The sequence below is a fragment of the Myodes glareolus genome, chromosome 27, assembly GCF_982192425.1.
Source record: "Myodes glareolus chromosome 27, mMyoGla1.1, whole genome shotgun sequence".
Classification (NCBI taxonomy): domain Eukaryota; kingdom Metazoa; phylum Chordata; class Mammalia; order Rodentia; family Cricetidae; genus Myodes; species Myodes glareolus.
The window spans coordinates 15,781,633-15,802,692 of record NC_142052.1 but is presented as its reverse complement, the minus strand read 5'-3'; the positions used below and the strand labels follow the sequence as shown (position 1 = coordinate 15,802,692).

The following is a 21,060-nucleotide window of genomic DNA, read 5'->3' as shown; positions in this document are numbered from 1 at the left end:
GGTTGCTGGAATTGAACTCAGGACCTCTGGAAGAGCAGTCAGTGCTCTTAACCTCTGAGCCATCTCTCCAGCCCTAAGAGTTGAAATTTAACTATATTTAAATAGGGACAATATTATTTCATGTTTTCAATTGATTTATAGTATAGAGAGAATTCATTGAGGTACTTTACCAACCGTAGAGCGTTTGCCTCATGTAAGATAGTAATGCTTGTGATAAAAATTAATGACCTATTAGAGGCATCCATCAGCCTGCTGCTTGTAGTGACATTTTACTTGTGTTTTAATAAATGAAACTTGCCTGAGGATCAGAAAAGTAAAACAGCCCAAAAGGCCAGATTTATAGACCAGGCTGCAATGACATACGCCTTTAATCCCAGTAGCCACACTAGTTGCCATAGAAACCGGCAGTGCATGCCGTTAATCCCATTGGTGCAAATCTTTAACCCCAGAACTAGAGAGGATTATAAAATGGGAGAAGACAACTCTCAGACACAGTTGTATTTTGAGATTCCTGAAGGCGGGATCATCATTTTGGACTGAGGTCGAGGTAAATCTGACTTGAGGTTGAACTCCCAATTTCAGTCTCCGAGTTTGTATTGATGTGCTTCAGCTGCTTCATGTATTTGCATTATTTTGTTGGCCAGCTCTAGCATGCAAGATTCATTTTTCTAAGTGTTCTCTAGCTTAAAAAAAATCTAGCATTTTAAAAGATGTTAGAAATCTTAATACATTTTGCAATTTAAGGTCGTGTTCAACTTCCTTAGCAATCAAGGAAATGCAAATCAAAACAACTTTGAGATACCATCTTACACCTGTCAGGATGGTTAAAATCAAAAACACCAATGATAGCCTATGCTGGAAAAAATGTGGAGTAAGAGGAACACTCATCTATTGCTGGTGGGAAAGCAAACCACTTTGGAAATCAGTGTGGCGGTTTCTCAGGAAATTGGGAATCAATCTACCTCTGATGGGGAAGCTCAGCCAATCACACCTGGCTAGGGTGTGGCCGCCTGGAGCCCAGGTAGAAAAACGGGTAGAAAGGTGCACACACTCTCCATGCTGTGCTCACCAGACCATTTCAGATTTCGGACCTCCCACTCTAGCAGCGTGAGTTTCCCCCCTTTCCAATTATTAAAAATATAATTGTTGTTCTTGAGCTGGTCTGGTTATTTATCGGACCGACCCGATACACCAACACTTACATATCTCAGGATCCAGCAATAGCACTCTTGGGAATATACCCAAGAGATGCCCTATCATACTACAAAAGCATTTGTTCAACTTTGTTCATAGCAGCATTATTTGTAATAGCCAGAACCTGGAAACAACCTAGATGCCCTTCAATGGAAGAATGAAAATAGAATGTGTGAAATACATATGCATTGTAAGATTTTAGACAATTCTGAAGCCATTTCTGACAATTCCAAACCCTCTCAGCCTCCGTGCCTTAGTGCTTCCCCTCCTCCCCTGGGAACCAAGGAGCTAACAGCTACACATGCACGTACTCAGTTCCTGAACAATTACCCACATACGTATGTTTTGACTCAGTCCCCTGGGAAACGGGGTCAAAATGACCTCTTACCTCATCTGATCTGACAATAGTTCTCCAGTCAATTATTGGTATTAGCCCTTTTCGAACAAGCCAATCATAATGGTCAAGGAACAACCCCTCTTGTTTCTATGGGGCCTTCTCCTTTAAAAGTAGACTGTACCAGCTAGTCGGGGTCTCTCGGCTTCCCGAATGCTGAGGGACCCTGTCATGACAGAATTAATAAAATCCTCATGCTTTTGCATCGGCTGTGATATATGAGGTGGTCTCTGGGGGTGACTCCTCGGTTTTGACATTAGAGTCCAACAGCATTAGAGTACTACTCAGTAGTTAAAAACAATGACATCTTGAATTTTGCATGCAAATGGATGGAAATAGAAAACACTATCCTGAGTGAGTTAACCCAGACTCAAAAAGATGAATATGGTATGTACTCACTCATTAGTGGACTCTAGCCATAAACCAAGGACATTAAGCCTGTAGTTCACAAACCTAGAGAAGTCAAATAACAAGGTAAACCCAAAGAAAAACATATATAGATCCATCTGGAAATTGGAAGCAAACAAGATTGCCAGGCAAAAGTTGGGAGCATGGGGTGGGAGAAAGGATAGGGGTGAGGTTGGGGGAAGGAGAGAGGGGGAGAGGGAAGGGAGAAGGGAAAGACTGGCAAGAGCTTGGGGGATGGGAGAGTTGAGATGGAGGAAGGACAGATATAGGAGCAGGGAAGAAGATATCTTCATTAAGGAAACCATTTTAGGGGTGGCAAGAGACGGCTCTAGGGGTGTTCCCAGGTGTCCATGGGTATGTCCCCAGCCAGGTCCCTGGTTAGCAGAGGAGAGGGTCCCTGAACTGTCCTTGCCCCACTATCATACTAATGATTATCTCAAATATCACCATAGAATCTTTGTCTGACAACGGATGGAGATAGAGACAGAGACCCTCATCAGAGCAACAGACAGAACTCCCAAGGTCCAGTAGAAGAGCAGAAGGAAGGAGCAAGGAAGTCAGGACCGCGAGGGGTTGGTCCACCAACTGAGGCAGTGTGCCTGTTCTAATGGGAGCTCACTTAATCCATCTGGACTGAGACTGAACGAGCATGTGATCAAACTGAACTCTCTGATTGTGGCTGACAATGGGGGCTGACTGAGAGGTCATTGATAAAGGCACTGGGATTTGTTTTTACGGCATGTTCTGTCTTTTTGGGACCCTAGTCTATATGGATGCACAGCTCCCTAGGCCTGGATGTAGTGGGGGAGGCTTGGACTTCCCACAGGGCAGGGTTCCCTGCCCTCTCTCAAGCAGGGTGGAAGAAGGAGGAGGGTGAGTGGGGAAGCAGGAGGGGACTGGGAGGAGGGGAGGAAGTGTAAATTTTTGAATGGAAAAATAAAAAAAAAGGAGAGAGATTATAAAGATTATAAATGCTGGGACCAGAGGGCTGGCTTGGTGATTTCAAGTGCTTTCTATGCAATCCTGACGCCCTGAGTTTGCTCCCTGGAATCCAGATAAAACAGGCAAAAAGCCTGTAGATGCCCAGCATTCCAGTTGTGAGTTTGGGAAGTGGAGACAGTAGAATGAGTCAACCAAAACCTCATGGGCCAGCTCTCCTGGAGTGCTGCACGAGCAGAAAACAAGACACATTGTATTCACAAGGTGGAAAACAAGAGCCAACTCCCAAAAGTTGTTCCCTGATCTACGCACAAACACACTAAAATTTAAGATACTAAATGCTGTATTTATCAGAGTGGACAAGTCACAGAGCAGGCTTTCTAATGCAAACAGAACAATTTCTGTTATATTCCACAAATTTTGAGAACATGCTCTACATTAAAAACATGTATTTGTAAACTATGTAATGGAATAATTCTTTGTCTTTCTTTTTCAGATATTGCTAAACATTCATATACTCCAGGATGCCCAATTCTTTACTGCTTACAAGATCTTATGAGAATTTGTAGTGAATCCAGTACTCACTTTGCAACACTTACAGCAAAGATGTCAATAGCCTTGGATAAGTAAGAAACATATTAAGAATATTTTTAATCAATCATAATTGAAATTAGTCTGAGATACACTTGTGAAAAATATTAATGAAAAATGACCTATTATATTAAAGTGTTCAGTTTTTCTATAATAAAGATGAAAAATCCACCAAGTAAGATTGCCTTGCTTACTTAGAAGACGTTGATTTTATCTTTGCGAAATAATAAACACTTCCCAGATTTCAGGATCAAGATTCTTTTCCTATAAAGTCAGCATAGTAGTTACTCTTGTAAGGGAACAGTGATAGTCTGTCTTCTGGGTAATATCACATCTCAGAAGGCCCAGTATAGAAGTACTTCATATTTTCTATAAGGGTTTTACGATTATAATGGCATAGGCATTATAGAATAATTGCTGTGTCTATTGACAAAGCTTTTTATTAAGTATTTAACACTACACATATTTTCAAGTTGGACATACTAGAACGTGTCACATGTCAGAGTTCTAGAGCAGTCTGTCTTTGTCACCTTCACTTTTGGCTTTTTCCTCTCTGCCAGGTGGCTAGATGAATGCCATGCCCAATCTCACTTTATTCCAGCTTTGTTCCGACCTTCTCACCTTGAGCGGATAAAGATGAATGTTATAAGCACTGAGTATGCTGCTGAGTCAGGTCAGACAGAAAACTCACTGCATATGGACTATAGTGCACTAGAAATCAAGAATAAAATGCCAGCCCTAGAGAAAGCAGACGTCTGCATTTACAATCCTTTGTTTGGATCAGAGCTTCAGAACACAAACCGGATAAGAGATTCTGTTTGGCTCTGGATTCAAAAGACATTTCGAATATGGTTTGTCCTAACAAAGATGCATTGGTTGTCATTGTAGACATTAAAATAACTACCAGCGCTTTATTTATATATATGAAAATCAAGTATATGAGACTTTTAAGGCGTTTTTATTTTGTTTTTTTTTCTTTTCTTGGTAGATAGAGTGGTAATAAATTCATACTTGGTCTAGGCATTCCAGACTACTCAAAAACCTGTGAGCCTATAAAATGTTACTCTATTGAAAATATTGTTTTTAAATTGTAGATGCAGGGACAGAGCCCATTGAGAGATCAAGAATATTTTCTATAAGGCTATCAAGAAATGCAGGCAGTCAGAAGAAAAAGTTGATGACATTCTCCCATCTTTACTAGACTCTACATTCAGATAAGAAGTGTCAGGTCACACGTTAAGCTGAAACAACAACTTATACATGAAAATGTAGATTACTGATATTTTCAGTTAAAAAGCAAAGGCAATGGAACAATAAATTGGTATTTATAAATTGTAGAGACAGGAAGCACTGGGCCCTCATGCCTTATAACGACCTCAGCAGCTGGCGTGGGTTACATCTGCAAATAAGCTGGAAGGAAGTCTTCCACATCCTGCTTTCACCTGGTTGGTTTGGTCTTGCTTTTTTTGGGGGGGGGTGGGGGGCACCAGAGACCCTGATTGGTAGTAGGTATGGAAGAGAGTTGATCATGTCCAGAAATTGTATTAATGGTAAGTGTGTGGTTCATTCCCAGGGATAGGCACCCTCTGACAGACGATGAGATTGCTGCTGGCGGGACAGCACACCTCCTCCACCACCAGTGCCTGGATGGGCTTTCTTTTGGCCAGAGATAAACCGCTTCAAGAAAAGTACTACTTAGAACAGAAAGCGGTGTGTGGCGAGGACCTGCCTCTCTTAGCCTATGAGCACGTTTGTGCACAGTTTGAGGCCTTCTGTTCACTATAGCTCCAACTGATAGGCTCTCAGAGACCTTTCTACAAGCTTATGGAGCAGAACGCGCCAAGCTGTTGCTTCTGTAAGCTTCGCAGGTGGGTTTTATTCTATAGTGCACTCTGCCCTGTTGCTTTGGTGCTTAGCTTTAATGTCTGGCCTCTGTACATGGAGCATATATGTATGTTCTGGTTTTTTATAAAGTGTAGGAGCCTTGGATTACATGGAATTTCATGACCTGTATTTGGGCAGAAGTGATATAGGCACCCCCCCACAGCTTGCTGGGCAGGAAAGCAGGAAAGGACTCATTTTGAAGCACACCCCAGTCTTACCATTTTTCTATTATATTTTGTTTAGACACATTATTAAAATGGTATGTTACATTCAGATATTCTTACATTCCTGGGGTAAATCCATATATGTGTGAGTATGTGTGTTTTTCAAAAATTTTTGATAAGCATAAACATAGCATATTAAATGTTATAATAGTATATATTATAAACATATATAATAGTGAGTATATATCTATAATTTTATTTTGCCATCTTTGACTGATAATAAGCTAACTACTTCTTAATTAGCTTCTTTCCCTACCAATTGACCTATCTCATTCAGAGGATCATGTCTCTTATGACCACCTATTATAAATCTTTCAAAAATGCCTCTACTACTTCTTGCCATCACCATATGAACCTTTGGAGAACACTTATTTTTTTTTTTTGAGAGAGAGAGGGGGGCAGGAAGGAGGGAGAGAGAGACAGAGAGAGAGAGAGAGAGAGAGAGAGAGAGAGAGAGAGAGAGATTCACGGTGTAGCTCTTGGCTGGATTAGAACTTGCTATGTAGAATAGGGTGTCTTCACACTCAAGAGATTCCTGCATTGACTTCCTGAGTGCTAGTGGCTGGTGAACATTTTTAATGACATCCAAGCTGTAACAGAGGGCTAAGGGTCATCCATGTCGGAACATGTATCAGTATTCCAATCTTTGTCTCCAATGATATTCTATAATATGCACATACGGCATGTTACTTATTCATTTGTCCATTTTTAGCTATTTCAGCTGTCTCCACTTTCTGAGGTCTATATTTGGGAGTGTGATTGCTGGGTCATACATCATTATGTGTTGATGTATTGAACTGATAAATGTTTTCCAAACATTGGCTCCATTTTTAACCTTGTCAACAGTATTTGTGTGTGTTCTGATGTTTACACGTGCTTATTATCTGTCCTGGATTTATGTAGGTGGTGTGGTCTTTTGAACTGGGTGGCTTTTCCCTGATGGCCGAGTGTTTTGTGCTGTTCTCTTAGGAGAGTGTCTGTTCAGATCCTGTCCCTTTGTAGTAAGACTGCTTTTCATCATCCTGATCAGGTGTGTGTTTTCAAAAGGTATAAAGACTGACTTAACCCTCTGCTTTCTTCTCAGTCTTTTCCTACTTTTGGGTCTTTGTCCTGTTTTGAATTAAATTTAAATATAATGTGAGATGAGGGACCATTGTACCTTTCTGTATATAGAAAACCCTATGTCCCAGGACTGTTTGTTGAAAAGACTGTTTTCCCCCTGAATGGGCTTGTCAAAAATCTATTGGCCATAAATTTAAGGCTTTATTTCTGAATCCTGAATTCCATTTTATCAAGCTGATTGCCTAGCTTTTGGGTTAGCTATATGTTTACTTCTGTAAATTTTGAACTTCAGAGTGAGGCTCTAATCTTTTCCAACTACTATAGATATTCCTAGTTCCTTCAATTTTTATAAGAATTTTAAAGGAGAGGTGTGTGTGGGGGGATCAGGAGGAGGTGAGGGAGGGGGAACTGTGACTTGTATATAAAATAAAATAGAAAACAATTTTAGAGTCAGTTTGTCAATTTCTGTGAACTTGTGATTGATTGCATTGCATTTGGGAGTATTACCACCCTAACACTGTTAGTTTTTACACACCCCATTTTGTTCTTTTTAGTCTTTCATTCTCTTCCAACATTTTCATTTTTTTTTTTACTTTTCAACGAAAAGGTTTATACCCCTTTGTTAAGCCTATTTTTATTCGTTCAATGCTTTTGTTTCTTATTTATTGTGTACGGTATGTGCCTGTGTGTGCCATGGTACACAGGTGTTGGTCAGAGAGCAGCACGAAGGAGTTGCTTCTCTCCACTGTTGTTGGGAGCCACCTGGAGGCACAGGTGGTCCTGCAGTTTGGAGGTAGCCACGTGGGGCTGAGCAACCCTGCCTGCACCCTTGCCTGCACATGCTCAGACCAGCAGAATGGCATTAACCAATCAGGACAGCGTTCAGGCTGCTCCGCCGTTTAAAAGCAGCTGCCTCGGGGCCCAACGCTCTCTCTCTAAGCTTTCTCTCGTCCCTGCTCTATCGTCCCTTCCCCCAATTTTCCTCAAGGGAATGCTCCAAATAAAGATGTGACCAGAGAAGGAATTCTCGTTTTTGGTGGGGTTCATTCCTGCTGGACAGGATGGCGCCCCGCAACTGGTGCCGAAACCCGGGAACCTTGCCTGCGGGCGAGAACCTTGCTTGCAGGTGGAATTACCATGACAGAAGAGTTCTCTCTGAGCTACACCCTTGGGCCGTAGGTGATATTAACATAACAGGAGAGGGCAGTTCTATGCCACACCCTCAAGCTGATGCAGTGGAACCAGGAAGCAGAACAGCCCTGCATAGCACCTCGGGAAAAATGGGGAACCTGTGTACCTACAAGTCTCCCTTTAAATATATATAAAATATGATGACTAGCAGCTGTCTTAGGCATGTCGGTCGTTGGGTTAGATCTCTAAACCCGTCTACGGGAATGTGTTCAGGTCCAAACGCACCCCTTGTCTTAGGCGAGACCGCCCCCCCGTGCAATAAACCCGTCATTGCTTACTAGTCATACATTGAATCCAGCCATATTTATGCTGAAAGATACTCTGAGGTGAATGCCTACTAGGGCCAGGCCGTGGCGGACCTGAAGCCACTGGCCAAGTCAAGATGTTCCAGCATACACATGAGCAATCCTGGAAAAGACTGTGCTTGCACAGTGTCTGAAACGTTTTGCTCTGAACAGAGCCCTTTTGAGTAAGGCTACGGCACCGGCAAATGGGACCCCTGGAATGACTAACCATACTAAATTAAAGCCAATTAGCAATTTTGTATTCCGGGATCCGAGAAAAGCAGCAAAATCCTAACCAGCGACCAGCAGAGGTCAAAATCCACACCCAGTTTGTAAAGATTCACTACAGCATCCAATCGAGAATTTAAATTAATTTGAATGTCCATGGTATTTCTGTCTGACTCGCAGGGTTCCCGCCGCGAGTACTCAATGTTGCAATCTAGGGTAGGGGAAGTAACTGCTTCCCCTCAGGGGGTAGAGCAGCCTAGGCTAAACAGGCAGATCAAGGCAGAGCAAAGATAAGAAGCTGGGAAAGGGGCAAAGGCAGGCGCTGGATCATCTCTCAGGAATCTGCCATCTTCCTCGCCGCCTCTGCCGCGCCCGCGGGGTCTCTTGATCTCGCCTTGTCCTCAGGTCTCTGAATAGAGGAATCCACGGTCCGCACCAGACGTTCAGGGACCCAAATGGATTGCTTGCATCCTGTGGAAACACATAAACCGCTCCTCTACCCCAAATTAATTCATGAACTAGACCATGTTACATATTGGGAGTAACAAATAGAACAAAACTTAGCTCAGCCAGTATTGACGTCGGCTGGTCTTGATCTTAGAGACCTACAGGTCTCTGCTCCAAAGAGCAAACATTATTGGCCTGTGCCACTGCAACCGGCCTAAATATTGGCCTGAATTAGCCAACCTCAAAACATTATTTTTTATTGGCCTACACAATTGTAGCAGGTCTTGAACTGGGCTGAACCATCAGCCCCAAAATATCTTTTAGGATCAACTCCACCTGGAACCTTTCCAGGGGCAGAAAATTATTATCTGATCCAGTACGTGAGCACTCATACAACTGGATAGCATTATTAAAATTGTTATCTTTGTGGGGGCACATTGCCTCCCGCCAACATTTGAGAAATAATTAATAGGATCGACATATCTGGCTACAGATGAGGAAATCTTTGTCAGTCATCAATCCATACAGAAAACATTAGGACTCCAGAAATAGTCCTCCAAAGAGCAATTAATAAAATTAAAATATACGTAATAAATCTAAACTGAAAAACTCTCAATGGACAAACTTAAAAATGACTGAAAGATATTTTAAAAATCCTTAATATGACATCTTTAATCATTGGAGAATTGTGAATCAAAATAACTTTTGAGACTATCTTATTTTAAATGACATGACCAAGATCAAACATTGTTCACAGTTTATACTTAAGAGAAACCTTTCCACGATTGGTGGAAATGTAAATTGGCACAGTCTGGAATTTTAGAAAATTAGGCAACATACCATTTCAAAATTTAGCTACACCTCTTTAGGTCCTAAATAGATTGTTTTGAATCTGGTATAGTTGAGCTATTGTTCCAAAAATTTGAGAAAACCAGTTCTCCCGCTCCTAGTCTGGAGCCCTCTAAAAATGTGTAAGCAACCTTTCTTTTAAAAGGAAAACATTAGATTTAAAACCAGACAACTGTTTCTCACAACAACCTCTTTAACTCTGATTTACCCGGGGTATTCCCCATTTTTTAATTATCTCTTATTTAATTATATCTCAATCCACAATGCATCCTGGCCACACAACAGGATGACCCAGTCCACGATCCTCATCTTTCCGACCTCGTCTACGAGTCTCGGCGGAGGGTGACCAGAGATGTGACCAGAGAAGGAATTCTCGTTTTTGGTGGGGTTCATTCCTGCTGGACAGGATGGCGCCCCGCAACTGGTGCTCGAAACTCCGGGACGCTGAGGGACCCTGACAACTACGCCGGGGGACCCTGAGAAAGCCCGGGAGAAAAAGCTGAAATCAGACACCAGCACAGAGAGCCTTGAATTTCAGAACTCTGAGAACATGGAGCGGTGAGTGACGTCGGTTGAAATCCCCAGAAAGGGGAGGAAAAGAAATGTAAAAAGGAATTTCAAAGGATAGGCCTAAATAGAAAAGAAAATACAAAAAAAAATCAAAGTTAAGGTATCTGAAAGAAGGTACAGAAAGCAACGGGGAAGAAAAATCCCTTAAGTTCAGTGCAGGAGGAATGTAAACAGCAGCAAAAAAGGCGAGGTAACTAAGGCGGGACTTTGAGGACGATGGGGTACGGGAGACCGCGGCTTCCGCTCCCTCTCCGTCCACCTGCGTACTCGCTGTTAGAGACTGGAGGCAACAGTCTCGTAGGGAGGCGAGCTTGATCACTGCCTTCCCTGTTCTTAAAGAGCCACAGAGCTTTTGGAGGTGATTTTCGCCTAATTTTGATAAGAGAGCTCAGTCTCTGGCTCTCACGTACAAAAAACTTTAATTTTTTGACTGAGAAAGACAAGCTGCTTGATCGTGCTGAGAGTGCTGGCGGCAGCCGGCCCGCCTTTGAGCGGTAATGCCTGATTAGAAACACGGAAGTGGGCCAGGCACGGTGGTGCACACCTGTAATCCCAGCTACTCAGGAGGGAGACGCAAAATTGCACTCTCCAGTGCTAGCTCGTTCGGGAGGCATGGCCATGCTAACCAGTTGCTGGCGGGAAATTTGCTGGAGTCCGCAGAGGCCTGCGAATAGCCAGGTCGCGGGCGGGCTAAAGTCCGTGTGACATCAGAGGCTATATGTCCCGGCCTTCTGGCGGGGCTATGGTTTTTGGAGGACTTTTTCAGCACCTGAGCGGACTCGCCTGACTGAGGCGGAAGCTGCGTGGTGAGCAGCGGCGCCATAGAAAGCAGAGAGGAGCTGAATCGGCTCTGCGGAAAAACTGTGTTTCCATAGCAACATGGGCGAGCGGGGAGGTGAGTTCCCAGAGAACGGGGCTCTGCGCGCAGGCGGACCGGGCAGGAGAAGCCCCCCCACGGGTGGGCGGATGCCCCCCCTCGCCGGAGCTTGGCAGTGCGAATTCAATGCCTGAGGTGAGGCTGAGGTACAGTTCGCAGTTACGGGATAACCGGCGAGCCCGCCCACGGCCCGGGGCGAAGCCATGCCTTCGGGCCATGCGGAGCGCGCCATAATGGGCTTCAGAGGCGGAGCTGTGGCAGCCGCCGCCTCCGCTGCTGCCGCCCTCAGTCAAGGTCGCCAAGAATTCAGTCAGATAAAAACATTTGTCGCCAAAAATTCAGTCAGATAAAAACATTTATCCCCCAAACATCGCCCCTTTGTCAGCAGGAAGTAGCCAGATGATCGACGTCCATTCTCCCTCAAAGAACTGGTCCTAATTATCATAATAAAGGCGCGTCAACCTGGTTATCATTACCTATTGCCCCTGGCAACGGATGAAATAAACAATGTTACCTAGAGGTTTTTCCATCTAAATAGGGGAGCTGGAGAGATGGCTCAGCGGTTAAGGGCATTGCCTGCTCTTCCAAAGGTTATGAGTTCAATTCCCAATGACAACTGCTTTGGTTTTTAAACAATAGAGGGGGACTACACTACCAGTGACAGCTTCCCCCAGAGAAAGGATTTCTCTTGCATTCTCTTTACACTTAATTTTTAATTCAAAATTTTGCTGGTACAGGCAAACAAGATTTGCTCTTTGAAACGGAGACATGCAAGTCTCAACCAGCCTACTTCCAGTACTGATTGTGCTGAATTTTTACACTGAGAGTTTTTAGTACTCTTAAATGTTAATTTGGGAGGAGAGTTTTGTTTATGTTTTTCTAGGAATGCTGACATACATCTGGATGCCAGCGAGACCGACCAGAGAGATAAAGAAGATGACCCAGTGGATGCTGAGTGTCCTGCTGTGGAAGATTCATGCGGAGGCAGCAGAGATGACCTTCTGGGCGGTGCCAAGAGCAGCTGTTTCACACCATCGACTTGAGCAACACCCTGTGCAACCTCTTATCTCTTAACAATTTTCTGACTGACTCTATTCTGCCTTTCTCCCTCCTTGGAGATGGGTGGGAGCAGAGATATCCTTGGCATGCTGCGTCTAGGTGGGGACCAGATTGGAAAATAGTTTTGCCTTATTGCTCTTAAAGACAATAATTAGGGGGAGATGTTGGGAGCCACCTGGAGGCACAGGTGGTCCTGCAGTTTGGAGGTAGCCACGTGGGGCTGAGCAACCCTGCCTGCACCCTTGCCTGCACATGCTCAGACCAGCAGAATGGCATTAACCAATCAGGACAGCGTTCAGGCTGCTCCGCCGTTTAAAAGCAGCTGCCTCGGGGCCCAACGCTCTCTCTCTAAGCTTTCTCTCGTCCCTGCTCTATCGTCCCTTCCCCCAATTTTCCTCAAGGGAATGCTCCAAATAAAGATGTGACCAGAGAAGGAATTCTCGTTTTTGGTGGGGTTCATTCCTGCTGGACAGGATGGCGCCCCGCACACTGTGTTGGATCAAGCTTGGCTGCAAATGCCTTTTCCTGCTGAGCTGTCTTGCCAGTCCTTAAGTATTCTTTTCATTTTCATTTTCATGCCAGTTCAAATCTATTGATCTACCCTAGTGAAAATTTTATTTATATCTTCCAGTTCCAGAATTTCTATATTTTACAAAACTATTCTCCATTTCATGAGGCATTATCATATTGTTTCATACTTTAATTCTTTAGGCTTAATTTTTCTTTTTGTTCTTTGAAGGTCTTTATAATAGTCTATTTTAATTCACCTGCTGAATTCAGTGTCTTTCCTTATTGGGGGTTGTGGCCATGGCCTCCCATTTCCTTCTGAGGGTTCCAGGATGGCAGCTAGAGCTGCAGGTCTGGTCCCTGAGGTCAGTTGGTAGCTGCCGAGGATGTAGGAGAGGAGGAAGGAGGATTGACAGAGAGGTGGCCAGCAAGGAAAATGGACATGTACTGTGTGCCCCCAAGTGGCCTCTGACTGCTGTGCCATTGTTGTTTTCTGTTCTCTTCCTTTGTTACTAAATTTTAATGCTTGTAAGAGGTTAGTTGCTTTAGTTAAAAAAAAAATAGAATTTGGTGATACATCCCATCTACTTTCCATTTGTGGTCCATACTAGCTGGAATTCTTATTTTCATTTTTTTTTCAAGTTTCTAATACTTTTGTTGAATTTGCTACGCTGGAAAGCAGTAGCAGCTCTGGAAATGAGATTCCTACCCCCGAGGTTTGTTACCTCTGCAGGGTTTGTAAACGTGTGTGATCCTGTCTATGTTCAGTGACTCTCATAAACAGATGTACAGGGTTCTATGATGTCTGCATTCATCTGTATTCACTGAACTCCACTGTTTGTTTTTGTGGGCACATAATGATTGGAGACTTTGTAAATATTGTTTTGTTTTGTTTGAGACATCATCTCACTATGTCTTTCTGACTGGCCTGGAACTCACTGTGTAGACCAGCCTGACTTTGAACTCTCATATATTTGCCTGCCTCTGAGATTAAAGATGCTGCTATTCCTGAGCATATCAGCTAGAGATTTTTTAAACTGTCTTCAACTCTTAGCTTTTGCTGAGGAAGCTATGCATGTTCAGGGCATGTTACCAAGAGTTCTTCAGGGACTGATGGAGCATGTGATCAAACTGGACTCTCTGAATGTGGCTGTCAATGAGGGCTGACTGAGAAGCCAAGGACAATGGCACTGAGTTTTGATTGTACGGCATGGACTGGCCTTGTGGGAGCCTAGTCTCTTTGATGCTCACCTTCCTAGACCTGGAGGGAGGGGGAAGGACCTTGGACTTCCCACAGGGCAGGAAATCCTGACTGCTCTTAGGACTGGAGAGGGAGGGAGAGAGACAGTGGGAGGAATAGGAGGATATTGGGAAGAGTTCTTCAGGCGGTTACAGCCCTGCCTTCGCCTTCACTTGTGGTGTGTGTTGGTCAGCCACATGTGGGAGACTGAATCTCTGTCATATCTGTGTTGCATGTTGTAGCACAGTACAATGCATGTGGCTTTATGTTAGGACTTTCAGGGTCTCTTGTCAACATTTCATTTTCATTTCCCAGTTGTTGCCTTCATAAGTATCTGGTTTTAATTTTTAAGTGTACCTTGACCTCAGATACTTACAATGTTAAACAATATCTGCTGCGTATTTTTCTTTCTTTTTTTTGTTGTTCTGTGATACAAGTTCTCAATGTAGCCCAGGCTGCCTCCGCTTCTGAATGTGGGTTGGGGGATGGAGGTGTTACTCTTATCTGGCTATCCTTGGCATATTTGTTCTCACCTCTCTGGAGTAGTGAGGCCATGGCTGCCTTGCTTTGCTTTCCAAGATTCCCATTGATCTGCAGTAGTGTGAGTTCCATACCAAAACTTGCTTTTCTCACCAAGATACAGCATTTATTTTCTTGAAGGAACTTATGGTAGATTGTTATATGCCTCTGTTTAATTTGTCATAGCTTTGGAAAAGTTGACCCTGATTTTTGACAATCTCAGTTTTCCAGGGTGATTTTTATTGGTTCTTAACCATACAGTTGACCCTCTCCATGTTCTCTTGGCCCCCAATTTTCCCATTGACTGAATAACTGTCCAAGCCATCAAGGAACGGATACCACTGCCCTTCTACTCTCACACTAACTAGGAAATTAAAACAATTTCCTCCTATGATGGAGGTATGGTAATTATTTGTGGGGGGGGGGATCAGAAATGATCCTTGATTTTTTTGATGGAGAAGTGTTTTATTTTTTCTATTTTTATCTTATTTTTTTTAAAAACAAAAAACTTTTTTTTTCATTTTATATACCAATTGCATTTTCCACTCCCTCCCCTTCACCTTCCTCCCACCCCCATTTACCCCTCAAAGAGGGTAAGGCACACTGCTTTGAGGAAGGACCAAAGCCTTTCCTACTATATCTAGGCTGAGCAAGCTATCTCTCCAAAGTGAAGAATCTGAATTTGCTTAACTGATGCATAAAAGAAACGGTAAGACTGAGACCTCCTATAATTACCATGATGAAGATGGTCAAGTAAGTCTCAGCTAGATTTCCCTCCTTAGGGTCCATTTTCAGAGAAAATATTTTAAGCTATAAAAGTAAAAACTATCATTATTATACATATATAAAATTTGTTACATAATTACAGGTAATAAACATGCAACTCTAATTCTGGTTATGTTATTTCTTTTTACTTAACAATTGCAGTTTTTAAACATTAGAGATACATTTTTTGTTGGCTTTAAATATATTTTGTAAATAATTTTGTAAATTATAAATATATTTTAAATATATATAGGTCAGATTATGAAAAGTTTTTGAAATTCTACTCTTCCTTGAGCTAGGTTTGTATATATACTTTTAGTGCATTATTGGCCCACTTGTAAATCAGCTTTCAATAATTTTATTTGGTTTATTATCTAGACAATTTTTAAACACATGTACAGTTCATCTTGTTAGGTACCGTGTTGAAACATTCTCTAACGAGATGTCTTCTTTCTCACTTTGTAGATTGTGGCAGGGTACAGCATTCCTCTAGGGCATCAGGTGTGTGTTTCTCCTACTGCCAACCAAAGGCTGAAAGACTTCTGGGTAGAACGCTTGGACCATAATCTTGACTGCTACTTACAGAAAAATTCAGCACCAGGAGAGAAGTTTGCTCATGTGTCATTTGGAGCTCGTAAGAGGTTTGCTTATATTTTAGGTAGAAGTGTTTGCCTCTGTTATTTGTCTTTCTTCAGTTAAACTACTTGAGAGAGTGACAGAGAGGGGAGAAGAGAGGAAGAGGAGGAGGGAGAGATTTGGGGAATGCAATTTTTGTAAAATGGAATATTCCCTAAATCTAAGGATAAATCTTTGTATATGCTCCATTGCTCTCTGACCCATGTCCTTTGATTAGTTCTGAACATATGAAGACCTTGAACTTCAGATCATTATTTAATGAATAAACTTAACATAAGATACAAATGATTGTAGATTAATAATTTAAAGGACCTTTAGCTCAGCAGTTTAGATTCTGTAATGACAGGTGGTCCTAATCATGGTCTTGGCTTTTCTTCATCTCTGTGTTTGTATTTTAGAGTTTCTATAGCTACATAATCTAGTTATCAAACAGGATTGTCTGTCACCTTGCCGTTCTGGAGGCCAGTTGAAATCAAGGTGTTGGCAGGGCCATGCTCTCATGGAAGGTTTTGAAGAAGGCAGCTTGCTTCTTCTTAATTGTAGAAGTTACTGGCAATTCTTGGCTTGTGGCTGTATATCACTCCACCCACTGCTGTCTTTCCTGTTTGTTTATCTGTTTATACTTTTTATGTAACATTGTAAGTTGATGTGGGAGTCCCCTCTGTATGCTGTGAATACTATTGGTTAATAAAGAAACTGGCTTGACCTCATAGGGTAGAACAGAGCTAGGCGGGGTGGGGGGTACTAAACTGAATGCTGGTAGAAAGAAAGGTGTGGTCAGGAGAAACCACAGAGCCACTGCCAGAAACAGACACACTGAAACCTTGCCAGTAGGCCATGTACCTCGTGGTAAAATATAAAATAATGGAGATGGGTCAGTTCTGGATGTAAGAGCTAGCTAGCAATATGCTTAAGTAATTGGCCAAGCAGTGATTTAATTAATACAGTTTATGTGTTGTTATTTTCGGAGTCTGGGCAGCTGGGAAACAAACAAGAGGCCTCCATGCAACAGTAAGTCATCTAACTCATCAGAATTTATCAATTCTTTCGTCAATTACTTCTGGTTTGTGGCTATGGAAAGTTCTCTAACTTTTTACTTTAAGCCAGACTGGCAGACTTCTCTTGAGTATGGACCAATGTAAGTGGTTCCTTAACTATGCCTCCCACAAATAAATGCTTAATGGGCTGTGCAAGCATGGTGATAAGCTATGTTTAATTTTGTTTTTCTTTAGCAAATAATATTTACAACAAAGATGCCCCAATCTTTTCTCTTTTTTTCCTTCCTTCCTTTCTTTTTTTTGACATGTACCTTTCAATGGTCTGGAATTCTATCTGTAGACTAGCTTAACTTCTAATTTATGGGTCTGCCTCTGCTTCCTGAGTGGTGTGGGAAAATTGTCTGTATTCTGTCAATCATATTTTAATAAAACGCTGATTGGCCAGGTAGGAAGTATAGGCGGGAGAACCAGACAGGAAGTAGAGGTGATGCAATGAGAACAGGAGAATTCTGGGAAGCAGGGAGGTTCCTCTGCAGTTCTGCCCAGACCACCGGAGAGGAAAGATGTAAGCTGCCCCACTGGAAAAGGTACTGAGCCATGTGGTAACATAGATAAGGATAATGGGGTAACATAAGTCATAAGAGCTAATAAGTAGCCTGACCTAATGGGCCAATCAGTTTATAACCTAATGTAGACTATGTGTGATTTTCTTTGTTGCTTGCCAGTTGTGGGGTACTGGGCGGGACAGATACTCCAACAAGTCAGCCCTCTCATGTTACATATGGCTCCCAGACGCGGATAACTGAATCCACAGAAAGCTTGAGAAAGCTTGGGAAAGAGTAGAGTAAAGCATGTTTTCTTGGTAGTAGCAATTTCTCGGGTCTGCTCTGCTTGCTAGAGGCAAGCAAGCGCTCTCATCTAAGAGAGGCTTCCTGACTCAGCTTTAGCTGCAAAATCCTGCAGCTCATTAAGAGGTCCTGCCATGAAACACTTAAACAGTGTTGATGAAAAGCTGAACACATGCTTTTTGGTTTTCAGTCATAGCAGGAAAAAAGCTGTGCCGTTTTAAAATGCCGACTTTCTGGGCCGTCTTGCCAGGGCAAACTCTGACTCTTTCAGGCAGGCAGTCTGACTGAGTGTGGTCTGTGAGCAGAATGCTGCAGTTTTCTTGCTGGCAAGGACCTTGAAATGCCATAGAGTTGTGGCAGTGAACACAGTTCTGGCTGGTATCTCAGCCATGAGACTGGAGAGCTGGGGAGTGGGCTGGATCTAGCCGTCAAAGCCACTGCTCTCCATATTGCTTAGTAAATTAAAGGTTCATGTGGTCAGAAAAAGAGAGATATACAGTAAAGAGAGATTCAAAGAGGAAGAAAACCTCTAAATGGTTTACAGTGTTTTAAAAATATATGCAGGCTAAAGGTTAAAGTCATTAAAAATAAAAAAGAAAGGGAGAAATAGGGTGTGGTGGTACACACCTTTAATCCCAATGCCTGGGGGACAGAGGCATATTGACCTCTGTGACTTCAAGGGGTGGAGGTAGATTGACCTCTGTGACTTCAAGGTGTGGTAGCACACACCTTTAATCCTAGCACGGGGGAGGCAGAGACAGGTGGATCTCTGTGAGTTCAAGGACAGCCTGGTCTACAGAGTTATTCCAGGACAAAGATATACAGAGAACCTGTCTCAAAAAATAAAAGTAAAAATAGAAGAAATAGAGGTTAAAATAAAGATGGAAAATACACAGAGAATCTTGATACTGTATGTTATTATGCTCTCTTTGAATTGTTTGAATGTTGAGGAAGGAGCAATAGTTGCTAAAAGACTTTTGTTTATAAATGCTGCTGAATTAATCCAATATAGATATTTTGAAAATACTTTGGCTTCAAAATTGAAGTCAAAAGGTATGCTACTTTGGAGAAGAGATTCTGCTTTTGTTTCCACAGAAAACGAGAGGCTCTGGATTTATTCAGAGTTAAGAAAAATCATCTTTGGCCAAGGGAGGCCACCTGAGAAATCTCCGGTAGGAACAGATGGCCCAGATGTCTGAGTTCTACATCCAGAACAGATTCAAGGTGCTGCCTGAGATGATCAAGACTCAAGGGGTACTCCAGTCAGGACTTGATTATAACTCTAAATTTTCTTTAGGTCCCTATAAGAGTATCAGCACCCTCAACCAGCAGGAAGTAGCCTAAAATACTACGCCCACATTCCCAACAAATGGACTATGGGTATTTTTCTTTGTTTAAAAAAAAAAGAGGGAAATGGTGTGGGAGAATTGTCTGTATTCTGTCAATCATATTTTAATAAAACGCTGATTGGCCAGGTAGGAAGTATAGGCGGGAAAACCAGATAGGAAGTAGAGGAGATGCAATGAGAACAGGAGAATTCTGGGAAGCAGGGAGGTTCCTCTGCAGTTCTGCCCAGACCACCGGAGAGGAAAGATGTAAGCTACCCCACTGGAAAAGGTACTGAGCCATGTGCTAACATAAGTTATAAGAGCTAATAAGTAGCCTGACCTAATGGGCCAATCAGTTTATAACCTAATGTAGATTATGTGTGATTTTCTTTGTTGCTTGCCGGCTGTGGGGTACTGGGCGGGACAGATACCCCAAGCAAGCCGGCCCCTCATGTTACACCTGAGTGCTGGGATTAAAGGCAAAATGCTCCAGACGCAAAATAACATCCACAACATTGTCTTTGCCCAGCCTCATATCATGAATGTGCTTTCCTGTTTCTCACCAAATCTTAATAACTTTAATATTGATAATCTAGAATTGTCTTGAATTCTTTTGATGTGAGAAAGGGTGAAGTTGTGATTCTTAGGTTGTTCTTGTTATTCCAACCTTTTCTTGGCTTGCTGTAAGGCTTTTTGCTGAGAACCAGAGAGCCATGATATTCTTTCTGGGCTCTGTGTTCTGTCCCCCTGATCTATTTGTTGATCCTTGTCTACTACCACACTACACTGGCTTCTGGACCTTTAGTCATGCGATCAAATTTGAAATCAATTAGAATTCTTCAGTGTAGTCCATGCTTAAGGTTGATCTGGCCTTTTTATTTCATAATTTCTCAGCTTTTGTAGATTTTGATTCCAGTTCAGATCCAGTTATTTTGGGTTCATTGAATTGCCTTCTACTTTCATTGTGAATTTGACCTCACCAATGGATACTTTCCCAGTGTGAATTACACAACGATTCACACCTCTGAAAACCCAGTAATCCATTACAATAGGAGATCAAAAGGAAAGCGGAACAAGAAACCAGTGTGGGTTAATAACTGCACGCTGCAGCTTGAGAGAAAATGAAGCTTATGAAAGAGCTTTCATTGTGCACTGTTGAATGTGTAATTCTGAAAGCCAGTTTGATTTTAACGTTTTATTCATGCAGTGGTTTTTATCAAACCTAATGGCATTGGAAACAGTTTATAATAGATTTGATAGGACTTCATGGAAGCCAAGCTTTTGAGTTAAAAATTATTTTGGGGAATCTAGATTGTTGGCAGAGGCTACAGAATGCAGTATCCAGGTATTAACTTCAAAAGCACACATTGCTCCAGAAAGATCACTTCTGCAAGTGTAGTTATGCAAGTTTAAAAGCCTAGTCAAATGTGTTATTTGCATCCATGGGCCACTTCTGTGTGTAAAGATATGAAAGGGTAAAGAATAAACTCACTTCCACAGCTTTAGGTGAAAGTGAACACTAGTTAGATGGGGTGATCTTTGAAATTTTAACTTGAAGCACTGAAACAGGAAGATGGCAGAGACCTCGGACCATGCCTTGATAACCATATTTCCTAATAATAATAAATACTAAAGGATGCTATGTTACCGGCCCCACATTTTGGCGAATCCTTATGGGATTTGATTGTGACTTGCTTGAGGTTCTTTGTATCCTCTCCAGAGATCTTGAGACCAGTGACTTCTGGGCTTTTGGTTGGAATGAGAAATGGTATCACTGGCTGCATTCTGTGGGGACTTTGTTCAGGAGCCCTTACCTAACCAATTATAACCATGGGTGCAACGCTGTGACATGCCTGTCATCATACTAGGGGAATCAAGATGACTTTGTGGCCATATCATACTTGTGATTCTAGCACTCAAGGCTGAAGCCAACCCCGGCTATATTTCAAGACTGTATCAAACAAACAAACAAACAAACAAACAAACAGAAAAGTCCCCAAAACCAAACAAAACCCCCC

General features: G+C 42.4%; 1 protein-coding gene across 1 annotated transcript; it reads left to right on the top strand.

The window, feature by feature from the left end:
- The first annotated feature begins 2,346 nt into the window (after positions 1 to 2,346).
- Positions 2,347 to 15,954, top strand: LOC125399998 (lanosterol 14-alpha demethylase). The gene is given in 8 exon segments (XM_087902229.1): positions 2,347 to 2,350; positions 3,432 to 3,561; positions 4,087 to 4,377; positions 4,627 to 4,749; positions 5,100 to 5,126; positions 5,128 to 5,279; positions 15,136 to 15,230; positions 15,698 to 15,954. Coding segments are annotated over 8 exon segments (1,056 nt in total). The 3' UTR covers positions 15,932 to 15,954.
- Positions 15,955 to 21,060: the final 5,106 nt, after the last annotated feature.